The sequence below is a fragment of the Dasypus novemcinctus genome, chromosome 8 (assembly GCF_030445035.2).
Source record: "Dasypus novemcinctus isolate mDasNov1 chromosome 8, mDasNov1.1.hap2, whole genome shotgun sequence".
Taxonomy (NCBI): Eukaryota; Metazoa; Chordata; class Mammalia; order Cingulata; family Dasypodidae; genus Dasypus; species Dasypus novemcinctus.
In genome coordinates, this window is record NC_080680.1 from 91,014,210 (window position 1) to 91,036,474 (window position 22,265).

Genomic DNA, 22,265 nt, shown 5'->3' on the forward strand with positions numbered 1-22,265 from the left:
TGTAGAGCTACAGGAAGGAGCACCCTAGTAGTCTGAGAAAGAGACTACTGGTAATTCACTCATGTTTCCTCTCCCGTAGCCGAACACCTTCTCAAACCAATGGCACATCCTGCAGAGTCCCATGGGGCCTCCTTATGCCATAAACTGAGTGGGGGAAGTGGCAGAAAATAGAGGAATAGACAGGGCACAAGTTTTGGAGTCAGGGGAACTCGAACTTCAATCCCAGCTTTGACCCTTACTCATAGCTGTGTGACCCCAGGCAAGTTAACTAAACTGGGCCTGAATTTCTACACCTATAAAATTGGAATAATAGATATTTTCCCACAGGCTTACAACATATATAAAGTATCTAGAAACATGATTCTAAAATTTCATTAAGTGTAATAACTACCCAAGGTACCTTTTAAACATGTGGATTCCAGGGTGCCTTCTCCAGAGATTCTGATTCTCAGATCTGGGTATAAGGCCCCAGGACCTGTATTTTAATGACCACTCCAGGTTCATTAAAAACTTGTTTATTTCTCTCTTCTAAAGAATCAGGGGACATTCTTCTGAACATTCTATTTTGCTGACCAGTAGCTGACACACCAGGATCTTTAAACACACACACACACAGAAGGTACTTGTGATGATTCTAGTCACAGGCCCCACAGACAGCCCCTGCAGTCTTTGGGGAAGAGTGATTACAAAGTTCCTGTGTGTGACCCCTGGGCTCCAGGCCCATGGGCCTCTCACATTTCAGCCTGGACAAGCTCCTCATCTTGCCAGAAGTGTGTCACGTAAACCAAACACATGCCCACAGTATGTCCCCAACAAGAGATGCAATGTCAAGCACACCGTGCAGTGGCTATGCCTCCCAAGCAGATGGAGAGAGGAGATCTGATGCCAGCAACCCCCACTGCAAATAATACAGACAAGAAGGGAAACCAAAATCCCCAAGGACAGTCCAGAACACAGAAGGCCAAGGAAAGCCTGCAGGGCCAGTGGAAAACTGGCCAGGGAGGGCCTCAGGGAGGGAGAGCAGCCTAGGGGGAGGCAGTGCTTTCCAGGAACCCAGGCCTCCCCTTGCACAGCCCAGCTAGCAAAGCAGACTGCTCACTCGACCAAAGCCAACTAAACAGAGTGTTCTCAGACCAACCACATCCAGCCATGTAAGTCATTTGTTATTTCCATCATCATAATAGCACCTTTAATGCTTCTCATGCTTTACTCCAATGCCATCATTACTTTCCAGCGTGGCAAGGACATCACCCCTTGAGGATGAAGCATTGAGCACTTCCATCCTGCTACAGCAGAGGGGCAAGTCGTTTGGGCTCTGATCCCATCAGAAGCAGATTTGCCATGAAATTTATGGAGCTTAAGCTTCAGGACCCCTCCCTGCAAGGTCGGGGTTCCAGCAATGTGGTCATACATGGTTGTGTAAAATATGCAAAAGATATTCTTATATTCTTCTTATAGCACCACACCCCACCAAATGTATAAGCATCAGACTCACAAAGCCAAGATGTGCCACTGGATCCCACTTAAATTTAAAGAACACCTCTACCCTACGAAGGGCAATCCTGTACATTATGTCATTCAGTCATCCCAACTACCTTCTGGGGTAGGTTTCATTCTCAAGCTACTTTTACAAATAAGGAAATGGGGATTCAGACAGTTCCACGACTTGGGCAGGGTCACCTGAGTTCCAGGAGGTAGACTAGGATTCAAACCCAAATCCCTAAATCTAAGCCCAGAGTTCTTTCTACTATATTACCACACTCTAATTGGCCTGATTAGAGCTACCACAAACAGAAAGGTGCTCTTAAAAAAAAAAAAAAGGGAAGCTACTCTTCTGATTTACCAGTTATCAAACCCTTAATAACAATCGCTAACCTTTACTGATCACTTGCTATGTGGCAGGCACTGAGTTTGCAATATTTCATTTATTTCTCACCACAGTCCTGGGAGATAGCACCACTTTACAGATGAGGAAACGGAGGCTCAGGAAAGCTCATTACTTTGCCCAAGAGCACACAGTTGAGTAGGAAAGCCAGGACTTAAACTGAGGTCTGATTCTAAAACCCTTCCACTTAACTACTGTGCAACATTCCAACTAGAAGTTGGGAAAGCCCACCAGTGGGATGAAGGTAGGGCAAGGGGGAAAAAAAATGCCTTTAGTGTAAATCAGGAGTATGGCCGAAAGCCTCCAAAGAGTGTATGCTAGTAGGAGAGAATGAAAAATGTGGATTCGATAAGACACTTCTAAGCTCAAATGAATCAATAACTGCGGTGCCAGCAACTTCACCTGGGTCACTTGGTGCCCAGGTCCTAGCAGAGTCCCCATTTAAATATTCTGAGCGTGGTATAATATTTCAAAATACCCGGCATGATTTCAGGCGAACAAGAGAGCTAGCCATCCTCTCCTGCAACTAACCTTCCAAGTACACTGGGTTTTCCAGTTAGTCTAGGCTTCCACAGAGCTTATCTCCTAACTTTCCCAAGGCTTCTCTGGTGCAGCTGATAAGATTTTCTAGCCCTGTTAAAATGAGATGAGATCCAGCCAGCTGTCGAGAAATGTACAAGGAGATTATGTTGAGAAGGAACCACCAGAGACAAAGCCCCCTAAAGAGGAACTGGCCTGCTGTCTGCTTTTGTGGCAAGAATCTGAGTGGCTGGTTCTGGGGTGGGGGTGGGGGTGCAGTAGCAGCAGAGAAGGAGCAATAACCATTTGCCTTTTGCCTTCCTGTGATCTTCCTCTGTGCGTTATTGAAGAGGTTTTTGAGAGGGCCATGCAACAGAAATCACATCTTTAATGGTGAGAAAGGCGGGTAACCGAGGAACAACTTTATGTTGGTAACAAAGAAGACAAAGGTGCTCATGGGTCCACCTTATTCATTTGTGCCTGTCTCTGAGGGTTTGCTCTGGGCACCCTGTCATTCTGTTCCCTGGCCCTATGCCATCGCTCCTGCCCCAGCCCCTAGTGCCTGAATTGCACTGAAGTCGCTGTGGGGTGCTCAACATGCCCGCCATCCTTCCTGGCATTTCACCTCACAGACAGGTGTCTAGGGTTTGGGTGTCCTCTCTACTGCGCACAGGCCACAGAAAAGGCCAGCGCCAGAGATGATGCCAGAGTCAGGTGCACTTAGTCCGAACCCACGTGACCAGAGAGCTGGAGCCCCCAGGTCAGGCCGGTCATATGGCTACCCCCCAATCTGTGCCCAGGTGCGGAGGCCTAGGAACAGGTGGGCCGCTTCACCTCTCACACAGGTGGGTGGCTGCCAGAGGCCCCTCACCTGCCCCAACCCTGGGGGCGCTGCCTGCACTCGCGTCCCTGAGCTCCCTGCCCACTGTCTGCCTCCAGGCCAAGAACCGGACCGCGGGGCTGCAGCGCGCAGGGTCGGGCAGAGGCTGCCTGGGCCTGTCTTCGCGGCGGGCCGGGCACGGAGCCCGCAGGCCGCAGCGCGGCCCGGCTCCTCCTGTCCTCCCGCCCCTCGGCCCGTGGCCCGAGCCCGCCCGCCCGCTCGTGCGCCGGGGCAGCAGGGCCGGCTTGGCCGACCGTCCGCGGCGCCCCGCCCGCCCGGGCCTCACTTAACTGTTCCCCGCTGGGGCGGCGGCGGCGGCGGCTGCGGCGGCGGCGGGTCCCGGCTCCGTCTCACGCAGAAGCAGCTTCTCATCGCCCGGGCGGCGCGGGAGGGGCCGGGCCCGGGGCCCAGGCGGCGAGAGCCGGCGCCGCAGCTCGAGCGCGAGCCTCACCGGGGAGCGGCGGCGCCGGCGGCGGCGGCGGCGGCGGCGGCGGCGGCGGGAGGGGCGGGGCGCGGCCTGGCGGAGAAGCTCAGCAACGGCGGCTCCCTCCGCGGGCCGCGGCGGGCGGGCAGTCGGGGCCTCCCGGCTCTGGCGCTGGCTCTAGGAGAGGCGCCAGGCATCCGAGGCTCGCTCGGGCCGGAGGAGGGAGCGGGATTCCCCGCGTCCGCAGCCTGCGCCGCCGCCGCGGCCGCCACCCCGCCCCCACCCCACCCCCGGCCCCACAGCCTGGCCGGTTAGCCTCAGTTAGGGCCCCCCGCCCACCCTGGGTGTCGCCCCAGTTGCCATTGTCTCGGCCTCATCGAGCACCCTGGTACCCCCACCCCCCCACCCCAAGCCTCAGACTCTACCTCCCTCTGTGCACCCTAGGCCCTTGGGGCATTGGGCATCCATTATTCTCCTCCCCAAGTTTGTCTCTGCAGGGACCCCAGCCCATTCAGCCCCCACAGGCCTCACTGTATTCAGAAATCCCTCAGCTCAGCCTCAGCTCCTGGGAAGCATCCAGCCTAATGGAAACTTGGATAATCATTATACACGAGCAAGTTGGCCTTTTCTGGAGAGCCCCCCAGCCCACCAGCCTTCTAGGCCTTCCAGGGACCTTCATCCGCCTAGCCTTCCCCGGCCTTACTGAGCCCTAGTCCAGTTCTCAGCTCACTCCAGCTCAGGAGACCCCTTCACCACAACCGGCCTAACCAGAGCTCAGCCAGTTCCCACTTCACACTGCTAAGCCCAGGACTCACCAGCCCCTCAAACTGACCACAAGCTCCTGGCAATTATTGGCCTTAAAAGTGTTGGTTCTTATGTTGAACAAATAATCTACCCGCTGAGGCCTGGAGCCAGGATTATGGGTCCAGCTTCAAGGATGCTTCTAGAGAGAGATGTATAAGCAGGAAATTTGCCTTGGAGTACCTGGAGAAAGGTGTGAGCCAGCAGGTAAAGTGGAGCTGGATGGGGGCGGGGGTTAAATCCAGAGCTTGACCTCTTGACCCGCAGCTAGCTTGACTGAAGAAAAGCACTAGCAGGTTCTGTACCTGTAACTAAGTATGCCCCACACAACCCCCAGCAAGGCAGCACCAGGAGGAAGCAAGGGTGTTTTTTGAAAGGATTCTGGTCAGGAGGCTGGAGTGTTTAGAACAGAGATCATGCAGAAATGATCAGCATTAATGCACAAATGCATCAGTTCTCATTTTGACAGTCTTTTCCAAAATAGTTGTTTGATCCTATTAGAAAAAAAAAATGGTGCCTAGCAAAATTGGTTGTCAGGGAACACATCCTGTTCCACAAGTATGTGCATTCCAAGCATCTGTTTCACTCAGAAATGCCACCAGTTCAGATGGTTTACAGTCAAGTCCTATCAAACCATCAGGGGGACAAATAATCCCAATTGTTATTTAAACTTACACAGCAAAGAAATTTCATTTCCCAAATTTAGCTTAATCCTGACACTGAAACAGGACATTAATAACACCAAAAAGTAGATTAGTGTAGAATGTTAGTCACTGGAGATTTTAAGATGTGTTTCTTGTAAAAGGGGCTCTGTGGCCAAATAACCTGAAAAATGCTATATGCCATATATAGTCCACCTCTTGAGGAATCACAATAAGAGTAATCATATTAAGGTTTCTGTGAAGTCCAAGAGTAAAGAAACCTGTTCGGTTTATTGAACCTGCCATTTCCCAAACTTATCTCAGCCTTGACCACCTTTTCAAAACTCACCGATTGATATACAATATTCAATCACTGCTATAGCCCAACTCACGTTTGTATTTAGTAGTTAAAAAATGACTGAATAAAGTTTTAGCAATTTGAATTCAGCTTGTTGTAAAACAGGTCAAAACTACCATAATCCAGTAAGATTTATTCCAGAAGTACAAAGATAATTCAACATTAGGGAATCTGTAAATTCATTGTGTTGATAGGTTAAAGAAAATAAATCATCAACAGGATAGGTATTTTAAAAGTATTTGATAAACTTCAACAACCAGTACTTACACATTTTAAAAAACTTTAATAAACTAGGATAATATTTAAACTTCTTAAAGTTTATCAAAAGCCAGCAACAAATATACTTAACAGTGCCACACTAAAGTTATTTTCATTTTAGTCAGATGCAAAACAAGGATGATCTCCATAATTGCCTTCAACCAGCATGTACCTTGAGGGTAAAGCCAATGCAATAAGATAAGGAAAATAAATATAAATATTGGAAAGAGACAAAATGTCATTATTTGCTCATAATTTAAGTGTTTACCTAAAAACAAAACAAAATTAAAGAGAAACACCTAAAATCTTAAAGACTTTGGTACCATAACCAATAATAAGATAAATACCAAAATCAAAGGCTTTCCTAAATATTGAGGGAGAAGCTTCCTTTCCCATGTAGAAGAGCTTCCATTAGATTAAGACACATGGTCTCTCTCCACTCTAGGGTAGAAGAAGTAACTAATCTGCTTGGTAAACTTGGGAGGAGGAACTGGACAAAAACATATGCTTCTGAGTTCTCTTTTTGTATTTGGCTGTCTGCAAAGAGAAAATATTTTCATCTGCTCTCCATTATGTGGTAAGTGGACCTGTTTCAGGGGCAGAGAAATTCTGTTGTCCAGCATTTCCTGTTACTAATAGAGGTAAATCTATCCAATTCAGGGAGAAATACAGCAAGCCCGCTTGGCTACAGATCAAAAGCTGTTTTCCAATGAGTTTTATCAGTATGCCTCTTTCATAAAACTACTTCTCAGTTTGTTCCAAACTCAGAAGAGAAAGGGAGGTATTCCCTAAAGTTTTCCCCAAATACAGCACTGAATGCCAGTAGTTTCCATTTAGAAAGTATGATGAAAAAAAAATTATATTCACATTAGCAATGTGAATATAATTAAAATATAATTAAAACACCTAGGCATAAACTTAAGAAATGTCAAGTCCCATAGAAATAAAAAACTATAAAATCTTAATGAAGGAATAAAAGACCTTATAAACAGAAAAGCAAAAAAAACACCTGGGTAGGAAGTCTCAGTATTGCAAAGATTTCGTCTCTCCCCAACTCAATTTGTAAATGTTGTGGAATCCAAGCCAAAGAAGCAATATGATTTGAGAGATGCAGTGAGAGGGAGCATGATAAAATTATTTTTAAACTTACCTTGATAAATAGAGAAGACTAGCCAGGAAACATCTGAAACAGAAGAATAATGAGGGAGTATTACTCTAACAGATATTAAAATATTATGTAAAACATGGAAGCAGACTTGGCCCAGTGGTTAGGGCATCCATCTACCACATGAAAGGTCCGCAGTTCAAATCCCGGGCCTCCTTGACCTGTGTGGAGCTGGCCCACAGGCAGTGCTGATGCACGCAAGGAGTGCCGTGCCACGCAGAGGTGTCCCCCGTGTAGGGGAGCCCCATGCGCAAGGAGTGTGCCCCATAGGGAGAGCCGCCCAGCGCGAAAGAAAGTGCAGCCTGCCCAAGAATGGCGCAGCACACACGGAGAGCTGATGCAGCAAGATGACGCAACAAAAAGAGACACAGATTCCCGTGCCACTGACAACAACAGAAGCAGACAAAGAAGAAGACACAGCAAATAGACACAAGAACAGACAACCGGGGTGGGAGTGGATGGGAGAGAAATAAATCTTAAAAAATATATTATGTAAAACTATAGTAAATAAAACTGTAAGCCATTCATGTAGGAATAAACAGTTATCATGTATTAAGCTTACTGTTTATAAATTCTTTATTTTTATCCATTGATATATTTGTATATTCCTAACACCCTACTCCTAACTACCATATGCCTAGACCACCCCAATATCTTCCTTTCTGGTCACCTGGCTTTACCTCCAGATCCAAAAATGAAAAATAACAAACAGAGCGGTCATTTAAAATCTTAATAACAATTATTATACACATTAGATCACTCCCTCGCTTAAAGACCTCCAATGACTTACCATAAAATAAAATTCAAACACTCCTACATGACTTACAAGGTCCGTAGCTGTCTAGACCTTGCCTGCATGCAAGCCCCTCTTGGACTTTCCCAGCCATCCTGGCTTCCTTTAGATCCTTACACATTAAAGTTCTTTCTTCCCTGAGGGACTGGACCTAAAGCACTCAGGACCTGAGTTTTCTCATCCTTTGGGGCTCAGCTTAAATATAACCTTATCAGATGCCTTCACAGTAATCCTATCTAGGAAGGTCACCACTGTTGTTTTCATACCACTTCAGTTCATTTCCCTCATATCACTCATTGCTATTTAGAACTGTCCACTATTTGTTTGCCTGCTCAATTGTCGGTTTTCCCACCAGATCAGAAGCTCCACAAAGGTAGAGGACACACCTTTTTTTTTTTTTAAAGATTTATTTATTTATTTCTCTCCCCTCCCCCCCCACCCCGGTTGTCTGTTCTCTGTGTCTATTTGCTGTGTCTTCTTTTGTCTGCTTCTGTTGTCAGCGGCATGGGAATCTGTGTTTCTTTTTGCTGCGCCATCTTGTTGTGTCATTTCTCCGTGTGGGCAGCGCCATTCTTGGGCAGGCTGCACTTTCTTTCATGCTGGGCGGCTCTCCTTACGGGGCGCACTCCTTGCGCGTGGGGCTCCCCTACTCAGGGGACACCCGTGTGGCAGGGCACTCCTTGCGCGCATCAGCACTGCGCATGGGCCAGCTCCACACGAGTCAAGGAGGCCCGGGGTTTGAACAGCGGACCTCCCATGTGGTAGACGGATGCCCTAACCACTGGGTCAAGTCCACCGCCCGACACACCTTTTTTGTTCACCAAGCACAAATGTGCCATACTAGCCATTCGATAAATATTTGTTTAATAGATAGATGTATCAACATTTAATATGTGCATACCCTTTGTCTATGTCTACTAATTTATCCAAAGTAAACAGTAACACAAGTGCAGACAGATGTATGTTTAAAGATAATTATTTCAGCATGCTTATAATGAGAAAATATTGGACATATCCTAAATGTCTATCAGCGAGCCATTAAAAAAACTGTGTTGACATAGAAATATGCCATGATATATTAAGTAAAAAAGCAGGGGCCAGAACAGAATGCATTTATTATATGAACTCATTAATTTTATATATATTAATGTATGCCATTCTAGTTTGCTAAAAGCTGTCAGAAGCAATATACCAGAAATGGGTTGGATTTTACATTGGGGGTTTGTTGGCTTGCAGGCTTACAGTTCTGAGGCCCTGAAAATGTCCAAATCAAGACTATATCAGGTGATGCTCTCTCCCTGAAGACTGGCTGCAGCAATCCTGGACTTCTCTGTCAAATGGGAAGGCAGATGGTGATATCTCCCTTCTCCTCTATGTCCTTCACCTTCAGTCTCCTGATTTCTGTGGCTTCAACTCTCAATTTCTGTGGGTTTCTCTATGTGTGTCTCTCTGTTTTCATCCCATTTATAAAGGACCCCAATGAAAGGATTAAGACCCACCCCAGGTCATACCTTACTGAAGTAATCTTTAAAAAGCTCCCACCTACAACAGGTTCATACCCACAGGAATGGATTAGCTCTAACGACATGACTTTCTGGGGTCCACCCAGCTTCAAACCACTAAATAAGCATCAATTACCTAGAAAAATATATACCAAACTTTAACACTTTAATGATGGTTATGTCTGGTGGAAGAATGTTTACATAGGGTTTTCTATTTCAGTGCCTTGTATATAGTACCTTCCCTCTCACTGTATCCCTCAAATCGTATTGTTTCTTTGGCTTTGATTTTGCTTCCTTTTCTTTAGCTATATCACTTAGGGTATAGATAAGAGAAACCCAACCAACAGCTTAAACAATAGGCATTTATTTTACTGGCCAGGAATCATCTGTCTTCTGTCTTCTTATTATGAAAGAATGAGACCATTAGAAATAGCTTCTTCCCCCTTCTCTGAGTTCTTCAGCTTGATGCCTTTTATCCTCATTTTGTTGCCTCATAGACACTGGATGGCTCTTCCGGCTTTAGATATCATGGCCTAATTTTCAAGGCAGGAAACATCCCAGCAGATCTGCTAAGATCCCATTGACTAGAAATGGTTCACATGGCAACTTCTAACTGCAAGGGAGACTAGGAAATTGGCTTTGTTAATCATGATTATTTCCTGGCACTGATCATATTGCCAGCCCAACCAAAACCACTGTGTAATTATCAGGGAAGAAGGCAATTAGGGTTTAAACTATTTTTATAATAAATATATACAACCTTTATAATCATAGAAAAAAAATGTTTCAGTATATTTCAGACATGAGACATGAGATTCCAGATGGTTTTTCAATTCTACAAACAGTACTTGTTCCCAAAGAGGGGAGTAAAGTGGTGGAGAGTGGTTTGGAAAGTTGGTCCTTGATGCTCACCAGGCCTCACCCACCAGACAGAGGACCAATTCAGGCAATTTCCTGAAGCTTAGACTCTACTGCTACCTTTCCCCCCCCCTCGTTAGCCCTCCTTGAAGGCTCTGTCAATTAATAAATACATCATTACTCCTAGGGCTGTTTTCTGGTATTGATTTGTGGGAACTAGAATGGATTGATTCTGCCTTGAAAGAGCAAGGATAAAATCTCATCAGTTATCAGTCTTGCTGGCTAAACAGAACTTTTCCCTGATCTGCACAGTTTTTGATCTGATCTGTGATCTCGAATTTAACACAGCTGTCTGTAGTAGCAGAAGGCAGGCAGGTGGGATTAACATGTTTGTGGGACAGGTGTGTAAATGTGCCTAGTTCTCTTTCACAAGAGTTTGGATGGATGTGAAAATTAAACATGGAATAACCACAAACCGTGCTGTTGAAACTAAGAAAGCATAAACAACATGCAGACTTGCTTTTATTACACTGAGACCATCACATAACTACAGACCCAAATGGTGGATCATTCCATACTCTTCCTAATCAAAAAGAGCTGTGATCCAGAAGACATAGCACAAAGAAGACATTCAATAAAAGTTACTTTCTTTTCTGAGGATTGTAAGCTTCAAGAGGGCAGACAACCTAGGTGCCTTGTCTCTCTTATTTACCAAACTAGCACATGGTAAGTATTCAACAAATATTTCTTGGAATGAACAATGTCAGTCCCCAGTGGAGGCCGTTAGGAATCGTGACAATTTCTACTCATGTAATATTTCCTCTGTGACATCCTTCTGCATGGATTTTTTTCACTCAATATTGACATCAATTCTGTGAAGCAGGGGTTATGATCCCCATATTACAACTATGGAAACTGGGGTTTAGAGAGATACAGTGGCTTTCCCAAGTCACACAGGGGTAGGTGGGGGTTGGATACTTCAAACTCCAAAGAGAATGCTTAGAATTTCACTATACAAAACTCTTGAATAATATTTCCAGAGTCCTGGAGACAGTTCTGCTGGCTGGAGCCCTGCTATTCAGTGGATATCAGTTGTTCCTTCACCCCCTCACTGGGTGTGTGGGCCAGGCTTCCAGAGCCGGGGGGTGTACAGAGTCAGTTTTGCCCTCTAGGTGCTCACAGTCTGGAGGGGGGATTCAACTACTGTTGGTCAATGATAATTGTCAGTAACAGGAATCCATTTAATCTAGATTAGGCAAAAAAGAGAAATCCATGGAATAAGCTGGGATTCTCACAGAAGCAGTCATATAATATATATATATAATATAATCAGGTGTTTCCAGGGCCTCTCCAGGCCACATGCTCTCCTGTGGCTCCTTCTCTCTGTGTGCCTGCCTTTGTTCTTCTCCTCTTTCATCAGAACACTTTTCTCTTCTTCTTCCTGTGTACCATCTAACATGGCAGCCACCATGGTGTTCTCAGCCACTGTCTATTTTACATCTGTTCCAGGGACCCACAGACACTGGCCAGCATCTCTAAGCCCCAGTTCCAGACTCACAGAGAGAGAACCTGTCAGTCCCGGTATTGTCAGGTCTACCCTGGACCCAGTAAACTGGGATACACAGCCAGGCACATCTGTTTGCCCACTCCCACGTGCCAGGCACTATGCTTGGCACAGGCAGGGTTGAGGGGTGCAAACCTCGGGAGGGTTAGGGTTGTGGCTGTGGTCAGAAAGAGCTGAAACCAGAGACCCAAACACCACCATGACTCTCCTTGAATTGGACCATTTTCATCCCTTTGTGTATGCTAGCTTCATTCTCTCTCATCACAGATATTCTTCCTCCACATGACAGAAACAGATTGCTCACAGTTTTATATCTTACTGCTTCTATCACCAAATAAGGTTCATTTTTAAAATCCTGGGAAAGCATTCTAATTGGTCTATCGATGGTCAGGTGACCACTATTGGCTCGATCAAGGCAAGAATACATACAGCTGCTCCTGTAGAAAGAATTTACCTGGAAAATGGTGGTCTTGGGCAAATTGACCAATAAGTATCCACACTTTATTATGATTGCCTGTTTACATGTCCCTCTTCTCCCCACCCCACTGGTATTCAAACTTAGGGATAAAGGCAGCTTTATCTCTATCCCACCCCACCATAAAATTAGTATCCAGACCTCTGGTCTCTAACCTTCCAAGCCTTTCCACATTCTTAACCATCTCAGGAAGTGTTCTTATCTCCTCAGGGTATGTGTGGCAGAGGGTGGGGGATGAGGGGTTATGACTGCTCTATCTTCATCATATGTTCCTCCCATTTGAGGTATAAGCTCCATGCCAACAATTTGGTTCTTCAGATGCAAATCTTTCAAGCAAAGTTTTCGAACAACGTTTTCTCTTTCAAGGACCTGGCTCTGGCAAATCAAACGCATGTTGGCAAACAACCCAAGTGTCCGTCAACAGATGAATGGATAAACAAAATGTGGTATAGACATACAAGAAATATTATTCAGCTGTAAAAAAGAATGAAGTTCTGATACATGCTCCAATACAGATGAACTTTGAAAACATTATGTTGAGTGAAATAAGTCAGATGCAAAAGAATAGCTATTGTATGATTCTTCCTACATGAAATATCTAGAATAAACAAAAGACAATAGATTTGAGATTACTAGGGATGGAGGGCAGGGCAGTGGAGCAAAATAGGGAATTCTTACTTGATGTTTGAGATGAGGAAGAGTTTTGATAATGGATGGTGGTAATGGTAGCATAATATTGTGAATATAATTAATGCCACTTAATTGTTCACTTAAAAATGGTTAAAATAGAAAATTTTGTGTTATTTATACATATTTTTACCAGAATAAAAATTTTGTAAAACATACTGGTTTCCAGACTATTTCTTTGCCATAGATTTATTTTAATTGAAGTGTATCATTTATGCATAAACATACATAAATAATAAGTGTATAGTAAAAGTTGTGAATTTATAAAACAAGCATGCATATCATCATACAGTCTGCCATGGATTTTTTTAAAAGTGAAATTTGAAAACTCAAACCCAAGAAACTGACCCTTTGTTTTTGTTAGCTTGATTTTGTTTTTATTTTGTATCCTTTCCTCCCTGATACACTAAGTCTAGATTTTAAAGAGAGAAGAGGCTGGGATTAAGGTGCTAGGAGGAATTGCCAAGGAGGAAACACAGTGGGTAATCTTTCAAAATATATATCAACTACACAGGTATCATAATATAGTGTGAAGTAATTAACCCAAGGATACCAATACATTTAGTCAAAGTACTGTGGGAACAGTTAAGAGCAGAAATGTTAAGTATTCCAGGAAAAAGCTGCAGAGAAAAAGGATATAAAAATTGGTCTTTGAAGAATAAGTAGCAGTTGGCAGACAGGCAAAGGAGAAAAGTTGTGCAAATATGCAAAATATAGAGGAAGGGGGAGAGGTCCCCAGGGACTGCTGAGAAGGGTACAAAGCTAGGAGGGGAAAGAGTGAGACTAGAGGGTTGAGGAAGGCTGGTCCCAGACTGAGAGCTTGGGGAGCCGCATCCCAGATAATCTCATCCAAAAACTGCTTTTAAATACCAACCTTATGCTGATGACTCCCAAATTGAAGTCTCTAGACACGATCCTCTGCCCTTAACTCTGAACTTGTACATCAATGACCTCCCTGAAACACCCATTTGAGTGTCTGACAGGCATCTCAAATGTAAATCTAGACCTCAACTTCTGATTGTCCCTTCCAAAACTGCTCCTCCCACAGGCTTCCCATCTCACCTGTTGGAAACTCCAACTTGTCCACTGCTCAAGTCAGAAACCTAAAAGTCATCCTCACCTCTAATTTCTCTTCTCTTTCAAATCCAATCCATCATCCTCAAGGCTCAGGGCAATAAAGGAGGTGCCTCTACTGAGCACCAAGTTATTTTTATCTTTGTGGAAGAAGGCAAAGCATGGTCCATTTGAAGGATACATTCTAATTCACCTGGCAGAAAAATTCTGGGGCTGGGGTTTAGAAAAGAGGTACTCCAGGAGGAAAGAACGTGTGCAAGGGCACAAAAACAGGGGAAATAAATCTTGTGTGGAGATGACAAGGGAGATCAGTCTGCCAGAAGGGCAGGGTTTTGGAAGGGGTCAGGTGAAGTAAGTCTGGAAAAGCAGGTGGAGTCTAGCCAGCTCTCTAGGTCTCTCAGCTCACCCTACAGATCTGTCACCAGCCACCAAGTCACCTGCCTGCTGCTCTTGCTCCTGAATTCACCCAAGCTTCTGTCCATCATCTATTTGGCCTCCTTTGGCTCTCAGCATCCTGGTTTCCTACACCCCTCTGTTCTGGCTCTAGACCAGGTGTTCTTAACCTTTTTTGTTCTACGGACCCCTTTGCCAGTCAGGTGAAAACCATGCACCACTTACTAAGTGCCCCCTATACTGTGTATTATTTAATAAATATATAGCACCAGCACCAACACATCCCCACAAGAATAAAGTTCTTTTGAATTTAAATTCAAGCTCAGGGACCCCTTGTTAAGAACCCTTGCTCTAGACCTTGATTTCTGTTGTTCATCCAGACCTGTAGCCTCCAAATGCAAGTTCATGAGCCAGTGCTTGTCAGTGAGACCAAAAAAATGCAAGAGGAGAAATAAAAAAAATAAGGACAATATGCCGTTATAGAAACAGGATTGTATTTCTGTCTATATGTTACAACATCACATGAAAATGGCTGGGCAGATCGAATGTGGTTGACATTTTGGAAGGGTCTGGCTTAAAATTTAAGCTACATGATATGTATAAAATTAACTTTAGGGGCCCTAAGAGGAAGGAAAATCTCAAACAGTTCTGCAGTTATTACAATAAAAGGCCTGTATTGAGAAAAAAGACCAGTCGAGAGGGAAATGATGTGACTATTAAGATACCACAGCAGAAGACAACAAACAGTGATTTCAAATATGACTCTCAAATTGAAAGGCTTGAAGGCAATTCTTTGACTGAAAGGAGGTCATTTACTGTCAAGCAGTTTCTCATACAGCCATCTCCATGTGTGAGTGACAGCACAGATTCATTTATTTACTTATTTAATGATGGTAAAATATTCTTATGGGCAATTCCAGGAAGCCACCTAATGGCCTAATGGATAGTATTTGTGCATATCCAGCTGATAAGTGTGTGTGTACATGTATGCATACCTGCATATGTGTGTGATCTGTGCAAAGTTGTCAAATGTCTTTTCTTGGAAAGAATGTTCTTATTGTTCTATTATTTTGTTCTGAATTATAAATATTTAGATGTCCTTTATTTTATGAAATGATAATGATGGTATGTACTTATAAGACAAATCAGCTCTTTGTTGGATTATTTTGTAGGCAGCCCTTCATTGGTTTCCAAATTATTTTTGGAATTTACTGGTCCTTGAAATCACTGGAAATCAAGTCCTCCCTGATTCAATATTTGGTTTGAACTCTTTTTTCCAGCTTGACCTAAGCACCCCCTTCAGGATGCAACTTTCAATATTTGTTTTTTGTTTCAGTAGGTAAAATTTGCCCAGCACGTAAGGCCACAAGGGACAAACTCAAAAGGGTTATGATAAAACATCAGAGTCTAAGCCTAGCTGGGACTTCCACTGCTCATGATTCACATTTTCCAAAAAGTAACCAAAGTGATCAATTTAAAATATAAATTGGATCTTATTATTATATGTTGGTGCTTTCCAATATATCTGTGTTTTTCTTTACATTTTCCAGTTACCCTTGTAGATAGGTTGGTCATATGACTACTTCTGGCCAATGATATTTGAACAAAAGTGACGTGTTACTTTCAGGCTAAGGTGGTTAAATATCTGGTATACCTTCTTTATTCTCTCTTCCTCTTCTAACTGTTCCCAGGAAAATGACATCAGAGTGACCTTGTATCTTTAAGGTGATGGAACTACAAGATGGAGGGAACCTGAGCCCCTGAGTTACCATTTAGAGGAAATCCTCTGGATAACATTAGGCTGTGGCACAAGGGAGAATTTCTTTCTTTTTTTTTTCTTTTTTAAGATTTAAAAAAATTTTTTCTCTCCCCTTCTTCCCCCTCCCCCCCACGGTTGTCTGCTCTCTGTCCATTCGCTGTGTTCTTCTGTGACCCTTTCTATCCTTATCAGCTACACCGGGAATCTGTGTTTCTTTTTGTTGCGTCATCTTGTTGTGTCAGCTCTCCATGTGTGCGGCGCCATACTTGGGCAGGCTGCACTTTTTTTCATGCTGGGCAGCTCTCCTTACGGGGCACATTCCTTGCACGTGGGGCTCCCCTACGCAGGGGACACCCCTGCGTGGCAGGGCACTCCTTGTGCGCATCAGCACTGCACATGGGCCAGCTCCACACGGGTCAAGGAGGTCCGGGGTTTGAACCGTGGACCTCCCATGTGGTAGGCGGACACCCTATCCATTGGGCCAAGTCCACTTCCCGAGAATAAACTTCTGTTGTAGCAAGTCACTGAGATTTGGGGCTTTATTAGTTATTGCAGCTTAGCCTAGCCTGGTCTAACTAATACACCTCTGCCTTAGTTTCCTGAGGCTCCTGAAACAAAGTACCACAGACTATGTGGTTTAAAATATGCTTTGTCTCACAGTTCTGGGGGCTAGACATCCAAAATCAAGGTGTCTGCAAGGCCATGCTTCCCCTGAGGTCTGTGGGGTTCTGGCAGTGGCCAGCAATCCATATATTCCTTGGCTTGTGGTATAACCCAATGTCTGTCTCCACCACATGGCTTCTCTCTTTCTATCTGTCTTTCTCTTACTTTGTCCATTTTCTTTGGCTTATAAGGACACTAGTCATATTGGTTTTACCATCACCCTAATCCAGTTTGACCTCATTTTAACTAATAACCTCTTCAAAGATCCATTTCTAAATACAGTCACATTCATGCAACTGGAGGATAGGACTTGAACATGTATTTTCAGGGAACACAATTCAATCCATAACACACCACCTTGCTAAAATATCCATCAGTACCTTTCCATTGCATTCAGGAAAAAAATCCAATATCATTCCCAAGGCCTACAAAGCTGTACATGTTCTGACCCCTGCCTACCTCTTCTACTTCCTCTCTTGTTCCTTGCTTTCACATTCGCTATGCTCTACCTATACTGGCCTTTGAAGGATGTGCATACACACCAGCCTCATCCCCACCTCAGCGTGTTTGCACTAGCTATTCTTTCAGCCTGGAATGTTCTGCTGCCAGTTCTTCCTCCTTCTTGATATCCATTGCAGCTTAAATGCCACCTCCTTAGAGAGACCTTTCCTGACCACCTAAATTGAAGAGCCTGCACTCATTCACTCTATCTCTTCATGTTTTGTTTTCATCTTTGCAATTACCCCCACCTGGTATTTTCTTTTTTATTTAAATATTTGTTTGCTTTCTGTCTTTCCTATCTTGCCTGTCTTGTTTACCACTGAAGCCCCAGTGTCTAGCAAAGAGCTGAGACATAGTAGGTGCTCTGTGTATGTTTATTAAATGAATGAATGAATAAATGATGCAGTACTTTGTTTCCTTGTGTCTGCCCAAGAAGTTACTATGCCTAATAAACAGTAGGGCAGTGTTCTTATTATCCATTGTTGTGTGACAAGCCTTCCCCCAAAGAGTGGCTTAGGACAATAACATTCATTTATTTTGCTCACAAAGCCGAGGGCTGATGGGGTTCTGCTCAGCAGTGCTTACATGGGTTCCCTCATGAGACTGTATTCAGACAGTGGCTGGGGCCTGGATCATCTTTTTTTTTTTTTTTCACTTCTCTCCCCTTCCCCACCTCCCCCCCCCCAGTTGTCTGTTCTCTGTGTCTATTTGCTGCATCTTCTTTGTCCGCTTTTGTTGTTGTCAGTGGCATGGGAATCTGTGTTTCTTTTTTGTTGTTGTTGCGTCATCTTGTTGTGTCAGTTCTCCATATGTGCGGCACCATTCCTGGGCAGGCTGCACTTTGTTTTGCGCTAGGCGGCTCTCCTTATGGGGCGTACTCCTTGCGCGTGGGGCTCCCCTACGCGGGGGACACCCCTGCGTGGCACAACACTCCTTGCACGCATCAGCACTGCACATGGGCCAGCTCCACACGGGTCAAGGAGGCCCGGGGTTTGAACCGCGGACCTCCCATGTGGTAGATGGATGCCCTAACCACTGGGCCAAGTCCATTTCCCATGACTCATTTTTTATTTATTTCTCCTCCCCCTCCCCCCGTTGTCTGCTCTCTGTGTCCATTTGCTGTGTGTTCTTCTGTGATTGCTTCTATCCTTATCAGTGGCACCGGGAATTTGTGTCTGCCTACCACATGGAAGGTCCAGGGTTCAAACCCATGGTCTCCTTGACCCATGTGGAACTGGCCCACGTGCAGTGCTGATGTGTGCAAGGAGTGCTGTGCCATGCAGGGGTGTCCCCCACGTAGAGGAGCCCCATGCACAAGGAGTGTGCCCCGAAAGGATAGCTGCCCAGTGCGAAAAAACCACAGCCTACCCAGGAGTGGTGCTGCACACAGGAAAGCTGACACAGCGAGGTGACACAACAAAAAGAGACACAGATTCCTGGTGCCGCTGACAAGAGTACAAGCAGACACAGAAGAACACGCAGCGAATGGACACAGAGAGCAGACAACTGGGGGGGGGGGGGCTGAGCGGTGAAGGGAAAAGAAATAAATTTTTTTAAAAATCTTTTAAAAAATAAAAAAATAATAAAATAAAATGCTATATTGAGCCAATGTGGGAGATCCATCCTCCTACTCTATATACATTTTAAAAATACCAGATAAAATATAACCAAAATGTCAATACATAACTGAGTGCAAAGTTAAGGCAGAGGAAGTTCTGGGAGCCAGAAACAAAGAGAGGACTTGGAGTTGAGTGGTGAGCAGAACCTGAGGTCAAGGGATGGAGGACAGGGTCTAGGCCTTAATGGAGGGGATTGGGGACACTGGGCCCTGTGCACACAAGAGGCTGAAACTGAGCTAAGTGCACAAAGTCAATGGCCTCAGAGAGGTGCTTTCTAAGAGAAAGGCGGGCCAGCACCACTCTGCCCAGGGCTCTCCTATCCATCATTTCTCTGATGTGCAGCCTATGGCCCAGTGATGTCCATTGGGGCTGGAGCACCCAAGTCTCATGGCTAAGTCAGGCCTGGAGCTAGGATTTGAACAGGGCCCCATGTTCCTGGGCTGTGTGCTGATCCTCAGTTACTGTCAGTTTAATTAAGCATTCAACCTAAATAAACCATCTCTAGACACCTCTCTAGTTATCCTTTCTTGTTAGTATCTACTCTAAAACTATGTTCGGACTGACAAAAGATAAAGAAGAAAAAGGAAACCTTGGAAAGTAAACAAACTACTTCTAAATCAATGAAGTGTCAAAGACGAAATTCCAATGGTCATTAGAGCGCCTGGTTGGAAAACACTCCTTGCCAAAACAGGTCAATTGGGGCCAAGACCATAACCAGAAGGGTCCTACACCCTCGCAGAAATCTGTGACACAAGAATCAGGCTACAAATGAAGCTACATAGCACTACTTGGTAAGAAAACTTGGGATTTAGAAGGGCAAAAAGGGACTAGTCATAAACACTTTTTCCAATCACTCATGGGTCCAAGAAGACATCATTATAGAAATTAGAAAGTACCATACTTTAAACAAGGACAGAAACCTCACCGACTAAGACTGGTTGTGGTGGGGTGGGGGTGGTGGGAAATAAGCCCACTGATCTGTGAATGATGCAAAAAGGCTTCCATTGCCTGGGTCAAGAATGGGAAAAGAAAATGGGAGTCCAGGGATGCACCATGCTCCAGAATGAAGCCCGGAATGATGGGGCATTACCTTGAGAAGTTAATAAGCAACCTCCTCTGGTTCCAGGGAAAATCCCGAGCACATGCTGTCTCGGTGGAGACAAGCTTGAATGCGGTCCTACAGTATCTATAGATACAACTCAGCACACGGGCCCCCCAGGGAACACAAGCACTGCTTAAGTGAGCTTACAAAGACTACAGAGCACATAAGGATACTAGCCACCAAAAGAAAGACCCAGTGGGTACAACCAAGGGGATCATTTGTACCCCAAGACCTAAAAGTCAAAGAAAGCTGGCAGGGCTGTGAGTTTAAGCCCGATCAAAGAAATAAAGAGAGTAATGGAAACAGAGGAAAGAGCGGGAGAGGAGGGTAAACGGATGGGCCAGCAAATGGCAGAGCTGGAGTTCAAACCCAGGTCCACAGCTGAGCCAAACCAATGCTGGGATTTAGTGTCTGTCTGTGGGAGGAGGGATGGGAAGCCACGGAATCTCTGTTCTGACCATCCCCTTCTTGTCTGTTTCCCAAGCAAACTCTATTCCCTAGGTCAGGAGCCACAAGACTCCGTCTGCCACCAACTTTCCAAAGAGAACAGATCAAAGTGATTGGTCCCATTTATTACAGGACTGATTGGTGTGGTGGAGGAAATCAGGCTCAGGTACTGCCCTTTGGCTTATTAACCAAGGTCTGGACCTGGGTTCCACCCCAACGCACAGGGAACATTTTATGATCCAATTCATTCATTCACTGTTTCTTAACTAAGCACCATCCCAGGAATTCTGGGAACAATCAGACAGACCTCTGTTTAAATCCAGCCATTACAGTCTTGAACAAGTCACTTGGTCTCTCTGGGCCTCCATTTCCCCAACTCTTAAATGGGGGGATAATAAATACTCCCCTTGCAGGCTTGTAGGGGAAATAGAGAAAATGCACAGAAAAGCACCAAGAACAGCCTGGACATGGGACTCTGTAGTGAGGTCCACGCCCCCAGGTCTCAGGGTGGAGATATTTGTTTCAACCTGAAAAAAATGGGTGGAGAGGGAGAAAGCATTCAGTGTTGGAGGGGACCAGCTGTGCAGCTCCCAGGTGCTGAGTTACAGAGGACTTAAAGATGACTCTACCCTCCCCAGACCTGCTGTTTCTTCCTCCACCCCCCACCCCCCATTAGCAGATTCTGTTCAGTCCCATTGTTTTCCTTCTGTTTCTGGTTGTGTGACAGTTTTAAAGATGCCAACATGCCACAGAAATCACACGGAGCCAGCCCAGCCTTAGCTGCTGTCCTCTCACCATCATCACCAACATATGTTTAACCCGCTGTTCTTTCACTTTTGTAAACACCGTCTTCTTTCAAATCTCAAATTAAAACGATCCTTCCCGTCTCCTTTCAAAGCCTGCCTTCCAGCCACGTGCCCTAGATGGCCAGATTTCTGACTCCCAGATACATAGGATCCCCACTCACAAAGACCCAGAGGTGAGCAGATCCTGGTCTCACAGGCCTGACCACGTTCTGAATTACAGACCGACTCACAGACGCTCACGGCACAGGCAGGCAGATGCCGAACACGCTCAAGGTCTCACCAACACAGGCTCGCTGCGACCCAGGAGTTCCAGCATTGTAGCCTCACAAAGTTACAAAGTCCCCAGAGGTCACACTCAGATGTGCCAAGCACAGGCGCTGGCACAGAAACACAGGTGTGCAAACACGCAGTCAAAGGGACCCACAGAAGAGCTATGCACACGCAGACAGAGATCAAGGGGCTTCCAAAGCCCTCAGCACAACTTCACCACCTCGACCAGAGCCCCCAAGTCTGCACGGCCCAGGGCTCCTGGTGAGCCCATTTCCCACGGCCCTTTCCTCACCTGGGGACTGAGTGTGGCTCAAGTGGAGAAGGCACCCAGGAATTTCTCCTCGGGACAGTGGGACTGTGGAAAATGCTATTGTCATGTCATCATCATCATTGTCATCATCATAGCTCACACATATTGAGCCCCAGTTGTAGGTTCCAAGATCTGTTCCCAATATTTTGTAGGTATTAACTCATCTAACCTACCCTTTGAAGTAGGTGCTGTTATCAAAATTACCATTCAAGAGATGGCAAAACTGAAACACAGAAAGGTCAAGTAACTTGCCTGAGATTATACAGCCAGCAAAAAATTGAGGCAGCCTGACTCAAGCCTAGCTCTTAATGAGGGGGCAATCTGCCACTGGGATCATGGCCAGATTACGGAAGAATGCCACGTCAAGAAGTAAGTAAGCCAAAATGCTTTTCCAAAGGCACAGACTTTCCTGGTTCCTGAGGTCCCAGACGAAATCCTTCTCTCAGGGCTGGCTACATAATTGGCAGGGTCCAAAAAGCAAATGTGGACCCCTTATTCAAAATGCAGGGGA

At 45.2% G+C, this 22,265-nt stretch overlaps 1 protein-coding gene across 6 annotated transcripts in view; it reads right to left on the reverse strand.

Moving 5' to 3' along the window:
- The window catches only part of MVB12B (multivesicular body subunit 12B), a 207,714-nt gene extending 203,731 nt beyond the window's left edge, over positions 1-3,983 (reverse strand). For 3 of the 6 annotated variants that reach the window (XM_058302361.1, XM_058302363.2, XM_004467225.5), the window contains exon 1: positions 3,576-3,784. In XM_058302361.1, coding sequence (XP_058158344.1) covers positions 3,576-3,656 — 81 coding nt within the window. In that variant the 5' untranslated portion in view covers positions 3,657-3,784. Of the gene's footprint in view, positions 1-3,575 lie in introns of all 6 variants that reach the window. The other 3 variants (XM_058302360.2, XM_058302362.1, XM_058302364.2) reach the window with 3 other exon arrangements.
- Between the last annotated feature and the right edge of the window lie 18,282 nt (positions 3,984-22,265).